General features: G+C 37.2%; 1 protein-coding gene across 1 annotated transcript in view; it reads left to right on the forward strand.

Annotated features, from left to right (window-relative positions):
- EXTL2 (exostosin like glycosyltransferase 2) overlaps positions 1-17191 on the forward strand; it is a 43494-nt gene extending 26303 nt beyond the window's left edge. The window contains exons 3-5 of the mRNA XM_077120097.1: positions 13277-13704; positions 14381-14451; positions 16674-17191. Of these exons, the coding sequence (XP_076976212.1) occupies positions 13277-13704; positions 14381-14451; positions 16674-17162 (988 nt within the window). The 3' untranslated portion in view covers positions 17163-17191. The remainder of the gene's footprint in view (positions 1-13276; positions 13705-14380; positions 14452-16673) is intronic.
- The last annotated feature ends 4806 nt before the right edge of the window (positions 17192-21997 follow it).

Raw genomic sequence — 21997 nt, forward strand, 5'->3', positions numbered from 1 at the left:
AAGAGACAAAAAGAACACATAAATTAATAAAAGGCACAATTCAGCACTAAGACATAACAACCATAAATATTTATGCACCAAACCAGAATGCTCCAAAATACATGTGGCAAACACTGAAAAGAGAAATAGACACATCTACCTTAATAGTCACATCGATGGACAGAACATCTAGACAGAGGATCAATAAAGAAACAGAGAATTTGAATAATACAATAAATGAGCTAGATTTAACATACATTTGTAGAACATTACACCCCACAACAGCAAGATACACATTTCTTCTCAAGTGCTCATGGATCATTCTCAAGGATAGACCATATGCTGGGTCACAAAGTGAGTCTCAATAAATTTAAAAAGATTGAAATCATACAAAACAGTTTCTCAGATCATAAAAGAATGATGTTGGAAATCAATAATAGGCAGAGTGCCAGAAAATTCACAAATAGGTGGAGGCTCAACAACACACTCTTAAACAACCAGTGGGTCAAGGAAGAAATTACAAGAGAAATCAGTAAATATCTCGAGGCAAATGAAAATGAAAACACAACATATCAAAACTTATGGGACCCAGCCAAGGAAGTGCTAGGAGTGAAATTTATTGTCTTAAATGCCTATATCAAAAAAAGAAGAAAGGGCAAAAATTGAGGAATTAACTGTCCACTTGGAAGAACTAGAGAAAGAACAGAAAAAACTAACCCAAAAGCAAGCAAAAGGAAAGAAATAACAAAGATTAGAGCAGAAATAAATGAAATTGAGAACATGAAAACAATTGAGAACATCAGTTAAACCAGAAGCTGGTTCTGTGAGAAAATCAATAAGATTGATGGACCCTTAGCAAGACTGACAAAAAGGAGAAGAGAGAGGATGCAAGTAAATAAGATCAGAAATGGAAGAGAAGACATAACCACTGACCCCACAGAAATAAAGGAATTAATGACAGGATACTATGAACAACTTTATGCTAATAAATGCAACAATGTAGATGAAATGGACAACTTTCTAGAAGGGAACTTCCTTAAAATGATAAAGGGAATATATGAAAAACCCACAGCTAATATCATCCTCAATGGGGAAAAACTGAAAACTTTCCCCCTAAGATCAGGAACAAGACAAGGATGCCCACTATCACCACTGTTATTCAACATTGTGTTCGAAGTTCTAGCCAGAGCAATTAGACAAGAAAAAGAAATACAAGTCATCAAAATTGGAAAGGAAGAAGTAAAACTCTCACGTTTACAGATAATATGATACTATATGTCAAAAACCCCGAAAAATCCACAGCAAAACTACTAGAACTAATAAACGAGAACAGCAAAGTGGCAGGGTACAAGATCAACATTCAAAAATCTGTAGTGTTTCTATACACTAGTAATGAACAATCTGAGGGGGAAATCAAGAAACGAATTCCATTTACAATTGCAACCAAAAGAATAAAATATTTAGGAATAAATTTAACTAAAGAGACAAAAGATCTATACAAAGAAAACTACAAGAAACTGTTAAAAGAAATCAAAGACCTAAATAGATGGAAGGGCATACCTAGTTCATGGATTGGAAGACTAAATAAAGTTAAGATGTCAATTCTACCTAAATTGATTTACAGATTCAATGCAATACCAATCAAAATCCCAACAACTTACTTTTCAGAAATAGAAAAACCAATAAGCAAATTTATCTGGAAGGGCAGGGTGCCCCAAACAGCTAAAAGTAATCTGAATTAAAAAAATAAAGTTGGAGGTCTCATGCTGCCTAACTTTAAGGCATATTATGAAGCTACAGTGGTCATAACAGCATGGTTCTGGCATAAAGATAGATATATTGACCAATGGAATCGAATAGAATGTTCAGATATAGACCCTCTCATCTATGGACAGTTGATCTTTGATAAGGCAGTCAGGCCAACTCACCTGGGACAGAACAGTCTCTTCAATAAATGGTGCCTAGAGAACTGGATATCCATATGCAAAAGAATGAAAGAGGACCCATATCTCACACCCTATACAAAAGTTAACTCAAAATGGATCAAAGACCTAAACAGTAGGTCTAAGACCATAAAACAGTTAGAAGAAAATGTAGGGAAATATCTTATAAATCTTATACTTGGAGGTGGTTTTATAGACCTTACACCCAAAGCAAGAGCACTGAAGAAATAAATAAATAAATGGGAACTCTTCAAAATTAAACACTTTTGCACATCAAAGAACTTCATCAAGAAAGTAAAAAGACAGCCTACACAATGGGAGACAATATTTGGAAATGACATATCAGATAAAGGTCTAGTATCCAGAATTTATAGATTGTTCAACTCAACAACAAAAAGACAGCCAATCCAATTACAAAATGGGACAAAGATTTGAACAGACATTTCTCAGAAGAGGAAATACAAATAGCCAAAAGGCACATGAAGAGATGCTCAACTTCCCTGGCCATTAGAGAAATGCAAATCAAAACCACAATGAGATATCATCTCACACCCACCAGAATGGCCATTATCAACAAAACAGAAAATGACAAGTGCTGGAGAGGATGTGGAGAAAGAGGCACACTTGTTCACTGTTGGTGGGAATGTCAAATGGTACAACCGCTGTGAAAGGCAGTTTGGCGGTTCCTCAAAAAGCTGAATATAGAATTGCCATATGACCTGGCAATGCCATTGCTAGGTATATACCCAAAGGACCTAAGGGCAAAGATACAGACAGATATTTTCACAGCAATGTTTATAGCAGCATTATTTACAATTGCAAAGAGATGGAAACAGCCAAAATGTCCATCAACAGATAAGTGGCTAAACAAACTGTGGTATATACGTACGATGGAATATTATGCAGCTTTAAGACAAAATAAAGTTATGAAGTATGTAACAACATGGATGGACCTTGAGGATATTATGCTGAGTGAGATTAGCCAAAAACAAAAGGACAAATACTGTATGGTCTCACTGATATGAACTGACATTAGTGAATAAACTTGGAATATTTCGTTGGTAACAGAGACCACCAGAAGGTAGAAATAGGGTAAGAAATTGGGTAATTGGAGCTGAAGGGATACAGATTGTGCAACAGGACTGAATATAAAAACTCAGAAATGGACAGCACAATACTACCTAACTATAATACAATTATGTTAAAACACTGAATGGAGCTGCATGTGAGAATGATAGAGGGAGGTGGGCTGGGGGCATAAATGAAATCAGAAAGAAAGATAGACATTAAAGATTGAGATGGTATAATCTAGGAATGCCTAGAGTATGTAATAATAGTGACTGAATGTACAAATTTTAAAAATGTTTTTGCATGAGGAAGAACAAAGGAATGTCATTACTGCAGGGTACTGAAAATAGACGGTAATTAATATTTTAAAATCTCACCTTATGTGTGAGACTAAAGCAAAAAATGTTTATTTGATACAAAATTTATATTTTGACTAGTGCATTTCCTAATATAACTTATGTAGATAGTTTGCTTGAACACCATAAGTTCTTGGAATCTCAGGTAGGACATGAGATTTTGTTGGTTTGTCCAGAGTGATGCCCCGATAAATCCCAGAGTGATTCGATCAGTGAGTGGAAAAGTATCTGCAAAGCCCCCTTCGGGGAATGGTGAGAACAGGGAGAAATTCGACTTCCCCAAGTTGAATTCTTGATATTGTCACAAGCAGTGTGGACAACCAAAGCTATAGGCTGCGCCCCCAGTCTTGGGGTCGTTCATATGAAACTTAACCCCACAAAGGATAGGTCAAGTCTACTTAAAATTTAGGCCTAAGAGTCACCCCCAAGAGAGCCTCTTTTGTTGCTCAGATGTGGCCTCTCTCTCCAGTCAACACAACAAGCAGTCTCACCACCCTCCCCCTGTCTATTTGGGACATGACTCCCAGGTATGTGGACCTTCCTGGCAACGTGGGACAGAAATCCTAGAATGGGCTGAGACTCAGCATCAAGGGATTGAGAAAATCTTCTCGACCAAAAGGGGAAAGAGTGAAATGAGACAAATTGGCAATGGCTGAGAGATTCCAAACAGAGTCGAGAGGTTATTCTGGAGGTTATTCTTATGCATTAAGTAAATATCACCTTGTTATTCAAGATGTAATGGAGAGGCTGGAGGGAACTGTCTGAAAATGTAGAGCTGTGTTACAGTAGCCATGTTTCTTGAGGATGATTGAATAATAATATAGCTTTCACAATGTGACTGTGTGATTGTGAAAACCTTGTGTCTGATGCTCCTTTTATCTACCTTGTCAAAGACGAGTAGAACATGTGGAATAAAAATAAATAATAGGGGGAACAAATGTTAAAATAAATTTAGTTTGAAATGCTAATGAAAGTGGGGGGTAAGGGGTATGGTATGTATAATCTTTTTTTTCTGTTTTCATTTTATTTCTTTTTCTGTTGTCTTTTTATTTCTTTTTCTGAATTGATGCAAATGTTCTAAGAAATGATGAATATGCAACTAAGTGATGATATTGTGAATTACTGATTATATATGTTAATGTTCTAGTTCGTTTGTTAAATTTTTTAATTAATAAATAAGTTTCAAAAAAATGATATCTGCTTCATAAAATGAGTTAGGTAGAGTTCCTTTTCCTTTAATTTTTTGGAAAAGTTTAAGCAGGGTTGGTGTTAGTTCTTTTTGGAATGTTTGATAAAATTCCCCTGTGAAGCCATCTGGCCCTGGGCTTTTCTTTGTAGGAAGATTTTTGATGACTGACTTAATCTCATTACTTGTGATTGGTTTATTGAGATCTTCTATTTCTTCCTGAGTCAGTGTAGCTTGTTTGTAAGTCTCTGGGAATTTATCCATTTCATCCAAGTTGTCTAGTTTGTTGGTGTTTAGTTGTTCATAGTATTCTCTTATGATTTCTTTTATTTTTCAGGGTCTGTGGTAATGCACCTCTTCTCATTTCTGATTTTGTTTATATGCATCCTCTCTTTTTCTCTTGGTCATTCTTGCTAGTGGCCCATCAATTTTATTGATTTTCTCAAAGAGCCAACTTTTGGTTGTATTGATTCTATTGTTCTTTTTTTCTCCCATTCTTTTATCTCTGCTTTAATCTTTGTTATTTCTCTTCTCCCATTTGCTTTGCGGTTAGTTTCCTGTTCTTTCTCAAGTTCCTCCAGGCTTGTTGTTAAGTCCTTGATTTTTGCTCTTTCTTGTTTTTTATATAAGCGTTTAAGGCAATAAATTTCCCTCTCAGCACAGCCTTTGCCGCATCCCATAAGTTCTGATAAATTGTATTCTTATTTTCATTCATCTCCAGATAGCTTTTGATTTCTCTAGCAATTTCTTCTTTGACCCACTGGTTGTTTAAGAGTATGTTATTTAATCTACATATATTTGTGAATATTCTCACTCTTTGGTGGTTATTGAGATCCAGCTTCATCCCATTGTGATCAGAGAAAGTGCTTTGAATAATTTCAATATTTTTTAATTTATAAAGACCTGTTTTGTGCCCTAGCATGTGATCTATCCTAGAGAATGTTCCATGAGCATTAGAGAAGAATGTATAACCTTGTGCTTTGGGGTGCAATGATCTATATATGCCTGTTGATTCATTTATCAAGTTATTTAACTTCTCTGTTTCCTTGTTAGTCTTCTGTCTGGTTTTTCCATCTATAGAGTAGAGTGGTGTATTGAAATCTCCTACAATTATTGTTGAAGCATCTATTGCTTCCTTCAGTTTTGCCAATGTCTATCTCATGTACTTGGAGCTCCTTGATTGGGAGCATAATCATTTATGATTGTTTTATCTTCTTGGTGATTAGACCCTTTAATTAGTATATAGTGTCCTTCTTTGTCTCTTATGATATCTTTACATTTAAAGTCTATTTTGTCTGATGTCAGTATAGCTACTCCTGCTTTCTTTTGGTTACAACTTGTGTGGAAGATCTTCTTCCATCCTTTCACTTTCAATCTATCTGTCTCCTTGTGTCTAAGATGAGTCTGTTATAAGCAGCATATACTCAATTATGTTTCTTAATCCATTCTGCCAGTCTGTATCTTTTAATTGGTATATTTAAACTTATTACTGAAAGGTGTTTCTTGATTCCACCACCTTATATATATTTTTTATTTGTCAGATCTGTATATTCTTTTCCCTCTTTCTCTTTGTATTCTTTAAATTACCCTTAGTGGTACTCTTCAATTCTGTTCCCTCCTCCAGACCTCCCTCTCCTGGCTTTTTTTTTTTTTTTTTTTTTTTTTTTTTCAGCTGGCAGAACTCCTTTTAGTATTTCTTGTAGGATCTCTTATTGACAAATTCTTTCAGGACTTCTTTACTGTGAAAGCTTTAATCTCTCCCTCAATTTTAAAGGGTGGTTTGTCTGGGCATAGAATTCTTGGCTGGAAGTTTTTCTCTTTCTGTATCTTGAATACATCATACCACTGCTTTCTCACCTCCACGGTGCTGGTTGAGTAGTCTTAACTCAGTATTATTTGGTTTCCCTTGTGTGTAGTAGATTGTTTTTCTCTTGCTGCTTTCAGGATTTTCTGCTTCTCTTCAACATTTGACAGACTGATTAGTATGTGCCTTGGGGAAGGCCTATTTGGATTTATTCTGTTTGGAATTCTTTGGGTTTCTCTGACTTGTATATTTATGTCCTTTATGAGGGTTGGGAGGTTTTCCCCCATTTTATCTTCAACTACTCTGCCTAGCCCTTTACTCCTCTCTTCTCCTTCTAGGACACCAATGATCCTTATATTTGTGTGCTTTGTTTTGTCTATCATTTCCCTGAGTTCCCATTCAGTTCTTTCTATCTTTTTTGTCATTTGCTATTTTGAGTCTTCGAAGTTAATTATTCTGTCCTCCATATCACTTATTCTTTCTTCTGCCTCTTCAAATCTGGTGTTGTGTGCCTCTAGTATGTTTTTTATTTGGTCAACAGAGTCTTTATTCTCTGTAATTTCTGCTATTTTTCTATTGATTCTTTCAAATTCCCCTTTATGCTCTTCTACTGTCTTCTTGATCTCCTTTATGTCATTTTCTATCCTGCTTATTTTATTAAGAGTTGTATGAACATCTTTGATTAGTTATTCCAATGTCCGTGTCTCCTCAGATGTTTTACTTTGATCACTAGGCAGAGCTATATCTGTCGGCATTGTGATATGCTTAGTGATCTTCTGCTGTCTTCATCACATGTAGATATCTTAATTGATTTACATTGGGAGTTTAATTTCTTTCAGTAGTCTAAGGACTTGTGTTTGCGGGATGGTTGTACAGCAGGGAGCAGGGCACAGGGTGGAGCACTTAGTACGGTGGTTTGTTTCAGGGCAGGTTTGGGTATAGGTTGGGAATGTTATGCTGGTGCTTGTGAACATGGGTGCCCAGCAGCCAGGGATGATGTAGTTTTGCAGGTGCACTGGTCTGGGGACGTAACCCTGGTGTGCACTGGTCTAAGGCACAGGGCCCTTTGTGTGCATGCCCATAGCTGTGGCAGCAGATCGGCATTATGCCTTCATGAATTGGGGGCATATGTGACCCAGCTGTACAGGTTGGCACTTTCTCAGAGCTGGGAAGTGAGGCTGAAGGTTGTGCACATGCACAGTTCTAGGACTGCTGTAATGTGCAGTTCCCAGAGCTAAATGACATGATTGGGTGCCCGTGTGCATGCGTGGGCTGGGAGTGCCTTAAAGGGATACGCTGAGCTCAGGGAGGGTGGGGTGAGGCAGTGCGACACTATTGGGGGGGGGCAGGAGTAGCCTAGGTATGGAGGTTAGTACCCGCAACCTTTATGCACTGGTAACAGCCTACAGGGAACAGGGAGGGGGAGGTAGTGCTTGAGAGGGGTGCGAGAGAGGTGGGTTTGGCTGTACTTGGGGTGGGGACATGGGGCAGCTACGTGCACTGGGGGCTGGTGGGGTGGGGGCACCTGGAGCTTGGAGAATGGGAGCAGTTTGAGGGGATTCAGGTGCATGGAGTGTGGAGTGAGTCGCCGGTCACAGGGCTGCACTGGTGAGGGTAGTGTGCCCAAAGAACGTGGCCTGGCTTACTTCCTAGTCCTGTGTTCCCGTCTGTGTACTCCCACGGGCTCTGCTACTCTGTACCTCCATGCCAGGCTCCACTCTTCTCCCTCTCAGTTCCTTGGCCTCTGCATCCACAGCTGCCACACGTGGTGCAGAAGGTTCTCCCAGGTCAGCTGTACTCCCAAACTGCTGCCTCAGTCACCCTTCTGTCCCTTTTCTAACTTTTCCATGGAGCAGGGCAAATCTCAAGCTGTTCTGGTTGGCCATCTTTCCAGAAGCCCCCACCCATACATTTTAACCTTTGTTCCCCCTATTATTTGTTTATTTATTTTATTCATATTTTTTACTTATCTGTCCATACCCTAGATAAAGGGAACATCAGACACAGGTTTCCACAATCACATAGTCACCTTGTAAACGTTATCTCTTTATACAATCATCTTCAAGAAACAAGGCTACTGGAGAACAGCTCTACAGTTTCAGGTATTTCCTTTTAGCTATTCAAATACACCATAAACTGAAAAGGGATATCTATATAATGCATAAGAATAACCTCCAGGATAAGCCCTCAACTCTGTTTGAAATCTCTCAGCCCCTGACACTTTTTTTTGTCTCATTTCTCTCTTCCGCCTTTCAGTTGAGAAGGTTTTCTCAATCCCTTGATGCTGAGTCGCAGCTTATTTGAGGATTTCTGTCCCACGTTGCCACGGAGGTAACACCCCTGGGAATCATGCCCTACGTAGAGAGGGGGAGGGCAGTGAGTTCGTTTGCCATGTTGGCTGAGAGAAAAGAGGCCACGTCTGAGCAACAAAAAAGGTTCTCTGGGGTTGAGTCTTAGGCCTAATTAAAAGCAATTTTTAAAGGTAGAGAAAACATTTTAAGTGTTTCTTGAATATGGTTCTATTTTCAAATGAATTCTATATTTATTTTTGAGCACTTGGCTATAGGAAATATCAGGATGATTAAAATAGTGTTATTCCCCTTAAGGAATTCACCATCTACCATTTTGTATTATGCAGTTTGACAAATGATATACTTAATACATAATGTATATTAAAAGAAACAATCCTTTAGGTTACTAGAAGCAGCCTTGTAGGTGGAAGGGACCCATGTTTGAATTATAGTTCAACAAATAGCTGGTCAGGATCTCCTAGACAAGTTACTTAACCTTTGAGCCTCACTTTAATAATCTTTAATATTATTAAACAAAGATTAAATCTTTGTTGCTGCTGTGATGTGTATGTAAAGGACCTAGAACAATTCCTGACACAGGCACAGGGTAGATAATAAATGGTCTTCTCTCTCTCTCATACACCCACATGTACTTATATCTATATGTATATCATTGTACTAAAAATATTTGAATTTTCTTATTAAAGAACAATAGTAATGACAAGCATTTGAAAACAAGGAAGAGTACTGTGAGCAAGATGGAGAAAATGACGGGAAAAGCAAGAAATAAGCATGTCTAGGTTGGAGGTCTGTTAGTTGCGAAGCTGAGATAGGCCGAGGACATGGACATCATCCAGTCATGTCCACTTGGTGATGTGCATCCCTGGTGAGCTTCTTTACAAATGCCTGCCCTTGTAGACAAGGAAAACCTGGAGAGTGTGAGTGGTTCCTTTGCTGGAAAAACACTGAAAATATACATCCAGCTAATGTGGGCTAGCAGTGAGAAGTCTTTTCCAGCTTTATCATATTTGTCTGTGTTGAACAATGGATGAGAGTTGTCTGTTTACCATACAACCTAAAGAGAAAGTTTAGCAATAGTGTGAATACATAGGCTATAGATCAATTAAAGCTGTCATGACTAATAACATTTAATTCTTTCTGATTCTTAGAGATCTTTGTTTCTTAAAGGTGTTTTTTAAATGTTGTTGATAAGTTCCTAATTGATTTTTTTAATAAATGTTATTTTTAGAGCAGTTTTAGATTTACAGAAAGATTGCACAGAAAATACAGTGCCCATATACCCCCACATATATACATATAAGTAGTTTTCCCTATTATTAATATCTTGCATTAGTTTGACACATTTGTTACAATTTATGAACCTAATATTGATACATTATTTTTAATGAAAATTAATTGTATACATAATGGCTCATTCTTTGTTTTAATGTTTAAAAAATTTTATTGTGGTAACACATACCACATAAAGTTCCCATTTCAGCCACTTTCAAGTATACAGTTCAGCGGCACATTCACAACGTTGAATTGTGTTACATTCACAATGTTACTACCCTCAGCACCTTCCTTTACCAAAACTTTTCTATCACCCCAAATAGAAACTCTGTACCCATTAAGAATTAACTCCCCATTCTCTACTCCCATCCACCCACCCTGGTAACCTGTAATCTACTTTTTGTCTCTAGAAATTTCTACATTCTAGTTATTCATGTAGGGAAGATCATACAATATCTGTCTTTTCGTTTCTGGCTTATTTCACTCGACATAATGTCTTTAGGGTTCATCCATATCCTAGCATGTAACAGAACGTCTTTCCCTTATAAGGCTAATTAATATGCCATTGTGTATATATCACAATTTGTTTATCCATTCGTCTGTTGATGGACACTTGAGTTGCTTCCACCTTTCAGCTATTGTGATAATACTGCTATGAATATTGGTGTACAAATATCTGTTTGAATCCCTGCTTTCAGTTCTTTTTAGGTATATACCTAGTGGTGGGATTGCCAAGTCATATGGTAATTCTCCATTTAACTTTCTGAGGAATTGCCAAAGTGTTTTCCACAGTGGTTGCATGATTTTACATCCCTACCACCAGTGTATGAATATTTACATTTCTCCATCCTCACCAACACTTGTTATTTTCTGGGTTTGTTTCTTTGTTGTTCTGTTTTTATTTAAAGCTTATGATGGTGAGCATCCTTTCATGTGTTTATTGGCCATTTGTTTTCTTCTTTGGAGAAATATCTATACAAATCCTTTGCCCATTGTTTCATGGGATTGTTGGTCTTTTTGTTGTTGAGTTGTGGGAGTTCTTTATAGATATAAAACCCTTATCAGACATATGATTTCCAAATATTTTCTCCCATTCTATTGGTGTTCTAATTTGCTAGCTGCTGGAATGCCATATACCAGAAATAGAATGACTTTTAAAAAGGGGGGTTTAATACATTGCTAGTTTACAGTTCTAAGTCCATGAAAATGTCCCAATTAAAGCAAATTTATATTAATGTCCAAATAAAGGCACCAACAAGAGGTTACCTTCACTCAAGAAAGACCGATGAAGTTCAGGGTTTCTCTTTCACCTGGAAAGGCACATAGCAAACATGGCGGCATCTGCTAGCATTCTCTCCTGGCTTCTTGTTTCAAAAAGCTCCCCCAGGAACATTTTCTTTCTTTAGCTACAAAGGTCTCTCTGGCTGCATGGGTTTCATCATTCTCATGGCTATCTTGTCATTCTAAAAAGGGACTCTCCAAAATGCTTCCTCTTTTTAAAGGATTCCAATAAACTAATCAAGACCCACATCTCCATGGATATAATCTAATCGAGTCTCCATCATATATTGCTGAATAGGATTTAAAGAAACTTTGCTCCCACAGGATTGGATCAGAATTAAAACATGGCTTTTCTAGGGTACATAAATTTTTTCACACCAGCACAATAGGTTATTTTTTCAGTGGTTGATTTTTGTTTCCAGTCTTTTTATAAGTAATTTTTTTGAGCAATTTTTTTTCCTCATTCCTGGTTTTTGTACTTGACAAGAGTAGTAGAATAGATCCAGGATCTTCTAAAATGGATATGAAGACTTAATTGCCAAGATACAAAATCTGGATATCCTTGAAGGCTTTTGGAGGAGTAAGTAAAATCTGGAATCAGAAGCCAAAATACCAGAAGAATGAAAAGCAGAAATAATTGAAAGCCAACAGAGCTACAGAAGGAGGCAGCAAGGTAGAAATGAACTGCATTGTAAGCCAGGAAATCAGAGTTTGAAGTCTCTATAAAGACTGGGAGATTTAGGCTTTCCTTATATAATTGAGAGTGTTGGTTAGACAAAGATTTTTGATTCGTGAATATCCAGGCCACATCCCTCAGTTATTTGTTCATCCACTATTCTGTAGCCATCTCTGGAGATACAAAGCAGACCTGTTGGGAACAGTGAGAAAGACAGGACAGGAAATAACTGCTATCTTGTGATTTGTTCAGTGAGAGGAGGGACTATGGAAGCTCAAGAGCGCCACCTCAGTTCAGCCTGGATTTGAATCCGCGCACCATATCCCAGAGCCTGTAATGGATGCACAGCCTGGGCTCTGATGGCAGGTTTCCCACATCTAAGTCCTAGTTACATTACTGTAGATGCTTAGTAATCTTGGGAGAGATATTTAATCACTGTAAGCATCTAAGCTATTAAATGGGAATAATTATAGTAAAAGATGAATCAGATCATTCCATCCCCTTATCAAAACCTCCAGTAGTTTCTTATCTCAGAAAAAATTCATACTCCTTAAGGAGACTGAACAAAACCCTGCATCATTTGCCCCCTACTTATCATGTCACTCTTTTTTTCTCCTTGTAAGCACTTGCCACTATCTCAAATTATCTTTTGAACATGTTTACTTTGTTTTATGTCTCTCCCTACTGGCCTCTCTGCTTCTAGCAGCAGAGACCTTATCTATCTTACTCATTGCAGTATTCATAGAATCTGTAACAGTGCCTGAAGTGCTTCATAGCTATTTGTTTAACTTGTTGAATGAATATGGCGTGTGATAGTGCAGGTCCTGATACAATTGCCCACTATAATTGTTTGGTGCTGCTGTTACCTTCACGTATGAGGGTTCTGCAAGTGGTTTCACTTGGAAAAATTTACGTTTACAGAAAGTGAGTTTAAAATTAGTATGGGTAATAAGGGAAATATAATCTAGTTTTAAAAATAAATCTCAGTTGCAAATTTTTAATAATAAAATGAAGGCATATTTGGTGGGCAGGCCACAGTGGCTCAGCAGGCCGAGTTCTCGCCTACCATGCTGGAGAGCCGGGTTCAATTCCCGGTGCCTGCCCATGCAAAAAAAAGAAAGAAATGAAGGCCATCTTAAATTAAAATGTACTGTTTGATTCTTCCTGTTTGGCACGTATGAGATATTGTATTTGAAACTACAATACAAGCAGGCACGGAAGGGAGGGACTATCAGACTACGTGTTCTATTTCTGAGGTCAAATCATCTGCCCATGGAGGTAGGTAGAAAGGACTCTGAATCAACTAAAATAAGATTGACCTTTCCCCTCACTTAAAAAAAAATCATGATATCTGATAAATACAATAACATTCTATATTTTATTTCTATTTCCACTATAGGTGTTGCCACATCTGCAAACTTCCTGGGAGAGTAATGGGGGTTCGAGTGCTACGTTTCTCTTTGGTGGTCGTCCTTGTGTTACTGCTGGTCGCAGGTGCTTTGACTAGTTTACTTCCTAATATCAAAGAAGACAAGATGCTCACCTTACGCAGAGAGATCAAGTCCCAGAGCAAGCCCACCCTGGACTCCTTTACTCTAATAATGCAAACGTACAACAGAACGGATCTCTTACTGAGACTTTTAAACCATTATCAGGCAGTGCCCCACCTGCACAAAGTGATTGTTGTGTGGAACAACATCGGGGAGAAGGGACCAGATGAGTTATGGAATTCCCTGGGGCCTCACCCTGTCCCTGTGGTCTTTAAACAGCAGACAGCAAACAGAATGAGAAATCGACTCCAGATCTTCCCAGAACTGGAGACCCGTGGTAAGTTGCACCTGGGTTCTCTGCCTGGAAAGGCCTCAGCTAGCCGGAGCTCGAGGCGAGGATGCTGGTTTCTAGCCCTTTTCTTGTCTTGACTGTTTGGGGAAATCGGAGGGATTTAATCATCTGAAAGCACTTTGAAAGCTTACGGGATAATTTCCAAGATGTCACAAAATAGTTTCCTGGGAAGGAAATCATATACATTCTGCACCAATGACAAGTTAAAACTGTAAAAAAAAAAAAAAAAGATACACTGTAACTATATATAGTTATAACTATATAGTTACATTATAGAAGATAGTAAAATGCCATTTGTCTTATGCTTATGATGTTTTCTGCCACTACCTTTCTCCCAACCCCCTCCGATTCAGAGCAGTTGCATGAGGTTTGTAGTTTGGGCTTAAAAGAACCTCAGCTTTATTTATTTATGGTTTCATTAATTTTTAGAATGATGGGTGAAAACCAGATGATAATTTTCCCATCAGACGATTATAAAGTCAATAATATTCAAATAAAACCTTTTTCTACTAGACGAATCTCTCCAAGAATACATTTCTTATTTACTAATTGGGTCAGCAAATGCTTCATTTGAATGATTTATATAATGACACCGTTGTCTCTTACTAATTTTTTTCATCTCCAAACTGTTCAATTAAATTTTTTTTCCCTTTCATTTCAGCAGTATTAATGGTAGACGATGACATGCTAATTAGCGCCCAGGACCTCGTTTTTGCTTTCTCTGTTTGGCAGGTAATATTATTATATCCTTTATAAAACCATCTTTATAAGGTCTTACTTGCCTAGTGCTTAACCAGGGCAATGTGGTTAAATATGGGAGTTACCCAAAACATTATAGAAAATATTTATCTAAAAGATAGACAAATTGGTTATAGGAGATATCCTGAGCTGAGTTTATGTCAGTCTGAAAGTCAAACCTGTTATGGTGTCTTTTATCTATATTTGATTTATAATTTGGGGTACTAGAGAGAAGAACTAGAACAAAGAGGTATAGAAAAGACTAGAATCCAGAGATGTTTTCCACAAGGCCACAAATATGTATCTCAAATAAAAACTGTTTTTCTGATCTAATATTAATATAACATGTCTCAAAAGAAAACATTTATTACACCCACAAAATTTAGTCCTGTTTCTGAGACTACTTTTAGAAATTCCATAGTAATAATTCTGTATTCACCATTGACGTGGTAAGTTTTTATTTTCCTAAATCCTAGCTGGGATAAACAGGTGTAAATTGCTTGCTCTCCTATAAAAACAGCTCTCTCCCATTAAATATGCATTCACAATAGCTGCTGTTTACAAGATGTACTATAGTTAACTAAAACCAGAATTGCATGCAAATACTCTGAAACCTTGTCAAATAACTAAACACTGTATTGCAAGTACAGTTTAATTTGCGCCATAGTTACTCTCCTTAATTTGCTGCTTGGATATAACAACATGAGATAATAATAGTAAGCGGTCACAGTGCTCTGCAGATATCAGCATTCTAAAACCAGTTTTTAACTTCATGCTTGGCATACTGATCAACAAATTGAATTTTTTTTTTCATATCAGCAGTTTTTTAGGCCCTGTAAATGAAAGCTTTAGGCAAAAAGTTTTAAAGTAATACTCCAGCTGTGAGATTTCTATTTAAGACAAAAAGTCAATTTACATAAATGTCAGAGGTGGAAAAATACAGACTACAGTTAATTAGAACGTTCTCAATAGGCTTTAATTAAAGATGGATAAACATGGTTTTAGGATTTATTCATGAAAATATCAAGGACAGTTTTAATCCATTGCCCAAGGATAATCTGATTTCTTAAATTCAGACCAATCAGCACTCTCCAGTGCCTTCCATATTATAATTATTTGGCATCTGTAGGTAGGCCGGATTAGACATTCCTCTTTGCCTTTGCAGTTACTCATGACCTCTGCTTTTAGTGCTTTCCTGTAGCATCCTCCTTTCCCTCCCCTAGCCGCCTCTGAAATTCCCTTTGTCCGAGTGGTATATCCTCTATGAGACCTCCCAACCTTTATCCCCCACTCTTTGCCTCCCAGCAACTCAATTGTCATTCAATCCTTAGTGCTTCCATCAGATTTTACCCAACTATATTTATGGCTTTCTCATGGTATTGTAGTTTCTTATTCACGTATCTGTATCCCTCTCTAAACTAGGGGTTCTTTGAAATGGAATTTAACCCAGACTCATTTTTTTTAGTGGGTCCCTAGCTCAGTGTCTGTTCAGCAGATGAATGAAGCTCAAAGTATTTCTGAAATTGGACTAAATTTTTAACCCTGTAAATTCTTACCTCTTTCTTAAGATTTACAGATTTTTTTTTTGTTTCTTGATTTTGGTTTATGTTTAGTCACTCCCATCTTAATATTATTAAGTGTTTTGATACCATCTATTTTTAATGCAAAGATCCTGGCACAGCTCTTATATTTTTAAGAAGGAAACAACTGAGCTGAAAAGGGATAAAATATAACATTGTTTAAAATAAGCAGTGACTTTTAAGAACATTGACTTTAACATGGAAAAACAATGAAATCTCACTTATAGATCCATAATTTTATATACCTCTAAGAGATTGAGTTTTTCAAAATGATCATGTTGAATCTCAGTATCTCCTCCAATAAATAAATAGCATTTATACAATCAACTTTGAAAGACTCTTTGGTGACTGGGATGTGCTAACATCACGTAATATTTGAACTAGGAAAACTTTTGTGAACTTAGAAAATTTGTGTTTAGAGAGATTTGGGTAGTGATGGAATTTGACCTGCAAACCTGTCAGGATACAGATTTATGAAGTTAGCTGGAGTTAAAACAATTACCTGAAATTGAAACATAGGAGCTACAGAGAAAACAGAGTTGATAAACCACTTTAATTTTCTCTTTAATGCATTGCCTTCTTCACCATGTCTCCTGTAAAAGAATACCATACTCACTTGTTTTTCCCTCTTTGCAGCAATTTCCTGATCAGATTGTAGGATTTGTTCCTAGAAAGCATATCTCTACTTCGTCAAGTATTTACAGCTATGGAGGTTTTGAACTGCAAACACCTGGGTTTGGAAATGGTGACCAGTACTCTATGGTGCTGATTGGAGCCTCCTTCTTCAATAGCAAATATCTTGAACTCTTTCAGAAGCAACCTGCTGCTGTGCATGCTTTGATAGATGAGACTCAAAACTGTGATGATATTGCCATGAATTTTATCATTGCCAAGCATATTGGAAAGGTTTCAGGGATATTTGTGAAACCTGTAAACATGGGCAATTTAGAAAAAGAAAACAACGGTGGCTATTCTGGAATGTGGCATCGAGCTGAGCACTTTCTGCAGAGGTCTTATTGTATTAATAAGCTTGTTAGTATCTATGAAGGCATGCCCTTAAAATACTCCAACATTATGATTTCTCAGTTTGGTTTTCCATATGCCAACCACAAAAGTAAAATGTAAAAGTAAAAAGCAAACAAACCTCAAAACTACTTGGTATTTGAGTAGCTTCTGTGTGTTATCTAGTTTTTTTAAGCAACATTATGAACTTTTTTCCACTTGAAGAGTCTCTACAAAGGGAAAAAAATGTGCAGTGCTTCTAGGATATAAGATTCACACTAACTTTAAAACCAAGAAGCTGGTATTATCTAGTTAGGTCTCCATGTAAGGAGCTTTTATCCAGGGATATAACTCCTGAATCAGTGATTTTACTGTTTACATTCTGGGGCTGTTCTGCAGTGTCTTTGAGTCCTGGCATTTGCCTTAGAACTATAGTAAGCTGTTTCCAAGATCAGAAACTCAAGAAAGGAATTTCTCAGCTTTTTCATTGAAGGTTTACAGTCTTAGTAGGAAGCCTGAATGCCTTGTTAGCAAAAGCCTGTAAGGTAAGGAGAAGCCATGTAAGAAAAAAATAGTCTCAATCCCATATATGAATAACAGGAAACTTGGTGGTTACTAGTGCTTGCTTCCCTTCTTACCCTTCCAGAACCAACTCATCTGGCATGGTTTTGATGCAACTACCAGTGTTATTTTTGTCAATAAGTCTGTTGTGACTGGCAGATTTAATTTTAGTAGCTGAAAGCTGTGTCGTCTGCTTTTTTCCTGAACATTTACTGCATGGATCACAAAACCAAAAATGCAGCCTTTGTTTCTTATATGCAGCTAAAGGAATAAATGTGTTACTAAATTCAAGTAGTGCATTTTGTATAAAATAACTCTTCCAAAAGAATGACTAATAAATGGGAGCTGACTGAAGTTAAAACTCTTAGTAACAAATGATATTTATTTTTCAAGCATAGATTATCTCTGGAATACTAAAGAGACTACGCATATTGCACACAAAGTCAATCTCTTTCACTCTGAACTGCATTGTTTTTGTTTTTGATTTTTCAAAAAAGACCCAAGGTACTATTCATCATAATTAAATTCCAATTACATAGGTGGAGGAAGAAATAAGCTCAGAGCAGAGAAATTCTATGAGGAGTCTACAGCACTTAATTGTCAGAAGTCCCCACTCTCAGTTATGCAAATCTGAGGATCTGTTCCACAGTGTCTTATGTTTAGACTTTTTCACTGCTTGGCGGTAAGAAATACTTAAATAGGCCTCTGTCTACCACCCTCTTCTCTTTCTCCTTATTCTTTTTACATAATGTCAGTATTTTTCACAAAAGGAAAACTGTAAAAATGTTCAAATAATCATGGTTAATATCCCAAAAGTGAGGTTTCTGTGCAGCTAGTTGAGTGTGTATGCATGTGTCTTAATGCAGTCAGAGAAAACCAGTAACATTCTGAACCTCGCTAAAAATCTCTCATGTTAATTATCTGCTCTGTCCAACCTCGTGGGTTTTTTTTTTTTTTTTTTTTGCCTCTTGGGATCCCACTAGAGATAAATAAAATAAATATTTACCATCCATGTGTTCTATGTTAATTAAGCAAACTCATGTTTTTATGGCCGGTGTTTTTACAGATTTCTAAACATTCTAGCAGATAGCCTAGAATAAGGTAAAGACTTTAGCTACGTTCCAATGGGAAAATAGTCCTAGAGTTTAGTTCCCATCTTGTGTTCTTAAATTTGTCTTAAGCATTCCATATGTTAAGCATAATGTGTTTTCAGATATTTTAGAGCAAATGTAAAACTAAAGTGAAAATCAGCCTACGGTTTAAAGACTTAGATTGTGACTAAAATCCTACCAAAATCTTCTCTGAGCTCCTCTAAGTCTTGCTCCAGATAATCAGCAGCGATGCCCAGGCTTCACATTGCATAAGAGAGGCAATGTAGCATAGTGGTTAGTTGTGTAGGCTTTGACGGGAGAGTGTATGAGCTCAGCTCCTTATATTTACTTAACCATTTGGAGCTTCAGTTCCCTCATCTGAAAAATGAGAAACTGTCTGCCCAGGGGTTTGTTTGAAGGAATAAAGAAGATAACTTACAAATATAGGACCATGCCTGGCCCATCTTAAGTGCTCAATACCTGAAAGAGCTGCTGGGGTGATACTGTTATTGACAGTAAGGGTGTCAGAAAGGCACTTGCACCTACTAGGAGAGATCGGGAAATAGTTTCTTCATAACAATTGACGAGGGACCATGGCAGTTTTCATTTAAAACAATAACAATGCCATATATATATATATATCTATATATAATTTCAAGTGCCTTTTTTTCTTATGAAAGAAGAACATTCTAGCAATTTTGGAATATTCAGAACAGTACAAAGAAGGAATTAAAAGCCTACCACCCCATTAACAACTGCTAACCGTTTTTGTGTATATCCTCTATCTTTTCCAGGCACACATTTTAATAACGATTTATTTGGTATTTAATTGTTTGGATAAACCATAGTTTATATATTCAGTCATTATATTACCTTGTTATTTGATCATTTCTTAATATTATAATAATTTTTGGATAAGCATTCCTGCCTTCGACAGACATCTTTGAGCACATCTATAATTTATTTAAAATGCAAGCCCAAGAAGTTCAATACTTGAATCTATCATAAGAGACTGCATTTTTTAGGGGGTTTCATACATACTGCTAAAATGCCTCCAGAAGTGTTGCCAACGCCACACTATTAATTCCACATCTGAGAGCATCTGTTTCCCATCAGTCTTCCTAACATTCCATAGTATTTAGACATTGCTTTTACCATGTACAAAATAATCGAATTCTGCAGGATTTGGAAGGACTTGGGCCGCTCATTCATAAAACTCAGTGTCGAGAAGCCTGAAAAGTCATCACAACCAACTGTCAAATAATAGATTTGAGGACAGTATGCTCTTCAAGAAGCTTTTAAAGTGTCTCTAGGAGCTCTTACTCCAAGGTTTATGGCATAGACAATGAATTGCTGATCTTTTCCTGGTCCCAGCAGTAAGCCATTTGGAAGATAAAAAAAAATGTTATAACTTGTTCTCCTTGGGAAGGCTACCAAGGTGAGGTGCAGATTGTACATGTGTTGTGGTGTTGGGGGTCGAGGAGGTAGGAGGTAGGTGGGAGGAGGGTGGAAAATGATGCTGCAAATGGTGGCAGGAATATGGAGGTGACTGAATCTCATCAGATGCTTCAGTGGCTTCAGTGGTGAGATCTGAGCATCCTCTACCCCATCTCATTTCATAAACTAGTTTTTATTGTTCCGCCAGGGTTCTCCCCCAACTTGCTGGGAGAAATGGTAAAACTATCTCTCCCTCTCTCTATTCCCCTTCTTTCTTTCCTCTCTTCCTCTCCCAACCTTCCCCTCTTCCTGCTTTCTTTCTTCCTTGAAGGCCCTATCAATATAAAGCATTTATATTCGTAAGTAAGTATTTTCAGATATAGACACACAGTGAGTGAAATGGAAAGGACATTTGATACGTTGGAGACATCCACTGAGTGTTGGCTCCGCTTAATTTTCTGATCTGCAGAAAGAGGATGAAAATACCTGCCTAAAGTTTCAAACACTGCTTTTGGGAACAAAGAGCGCAACGTGTAGATAAAACTTTGTACTGTCAATAAAATAAAATATTTTTTAAAAAAGGAAGGCCTTGGTGGCTCAGCAGGCAGAGTTCTCGTTGGGTTCGCCCGGGTTGGATTCTGGGTGCCTGCCCATGCAAAAAGGAAAAAAAAATTAAAAAAGCCAATACAAATAAGGGAAGAGCAGTTTGGTCAAGAGTTAATGAGCCTTTGTTGTGAATTAGAATCTGCGTCAAAATTAGACCTTAGAGCATAAAAAAAAAAGTGAGAGTAAATATGCAAATACTGAAAACAATTTAAGGAGCCCACATTATCTGAGAAGGGGATATTTAAGTGAGCGTCTAACCTAGAGTTGACTCGACGTTCTTTCTCTTTTCATATGTCACTATTTCTTTTATTTGAAAAGAAAAAGAATCAAATTTTGCTTGAAATATTTTAGGTAACTTTTTAAAACAACAAAGGAAACTTCCTTTCGCAACAATGGTTCTTAATTGGAGATGATTTTACCTCTCCTTCACCCCCACCCCCAAGGACATTAGGCACCGTCTGGAGACATATCTGACTGTCACAACTGGGCGCATGCTGCATGCCGGGGGTGCTGCTAAACCTCGTGCAGTGCTCAGGACAGCCCCCCACAACAAGGAATTATCTAGCCCAAAATGTCGGTAGTGAGAGCAAAACGGACTTTGCATTATACCATAGAATAATTGATTGGCTATTTATATAGCACACGCTACATCAAAACGCAAGTTGCATTTCGAAAGCTTTATTCTGAATAACAGTGCCTATTGAAGCAGCAAGTGAAGGAGAAACCATGCTTATATTACTAATATTACATCTGGAGCATGATTTCGTGACCTGTACTCTGATTAAAGAGCCAGAAATCTCCTGGCTAAGATGTATTTCCGACTACTCTTTTTTCTTTTCTCTGATCCGCATGCTTCTATTTTCACATTGGAAGAAACAGACAATGAAGCGCCATTTTCTGGAAAGAACACACAAATATAGATTTTTTGGAAGCACTACAGAGCAGTATTACATAATACACTGTGTAATAACACGTCTCTAGTTGTGTTGAAATGAGAGATGTTGAGTTGAAAAAAACCAAGCGGAAACTCTCAAATAATCATATCAATATGTTCATATTGGTGGTCCAGTGTTTTTTATTTAAACAATACATAACTAGTGAAGACAACATGGGAAAGAATCCTGAAATGGAATAATCTGGATTTTTTTCTTCTAATACCAGCTAGGTAACAGAATTGTTGCAATTTATCTGGATCTCAGTTTCTACATACATACGAGAGGGATGAAGTAAATGATTGTTAAATTTCTTTACAGTTTTAAAATT

This window comes from Tamandua tetradactyla, chromosome 11 (genome assembly GCF_023851605.1).
Source record: "Tamandua tetradactyla isolate mTamTet1 chromosome 11, mTamTet1.pri, whole genome shotgun sequence".
Classification (NCBI taxonomy): Eukaryota; Metazoa; Chordata; class Mammalia; order Pilosa; family Myrmecophagidae; genus Tamandua; species Tamandua tetradactyla.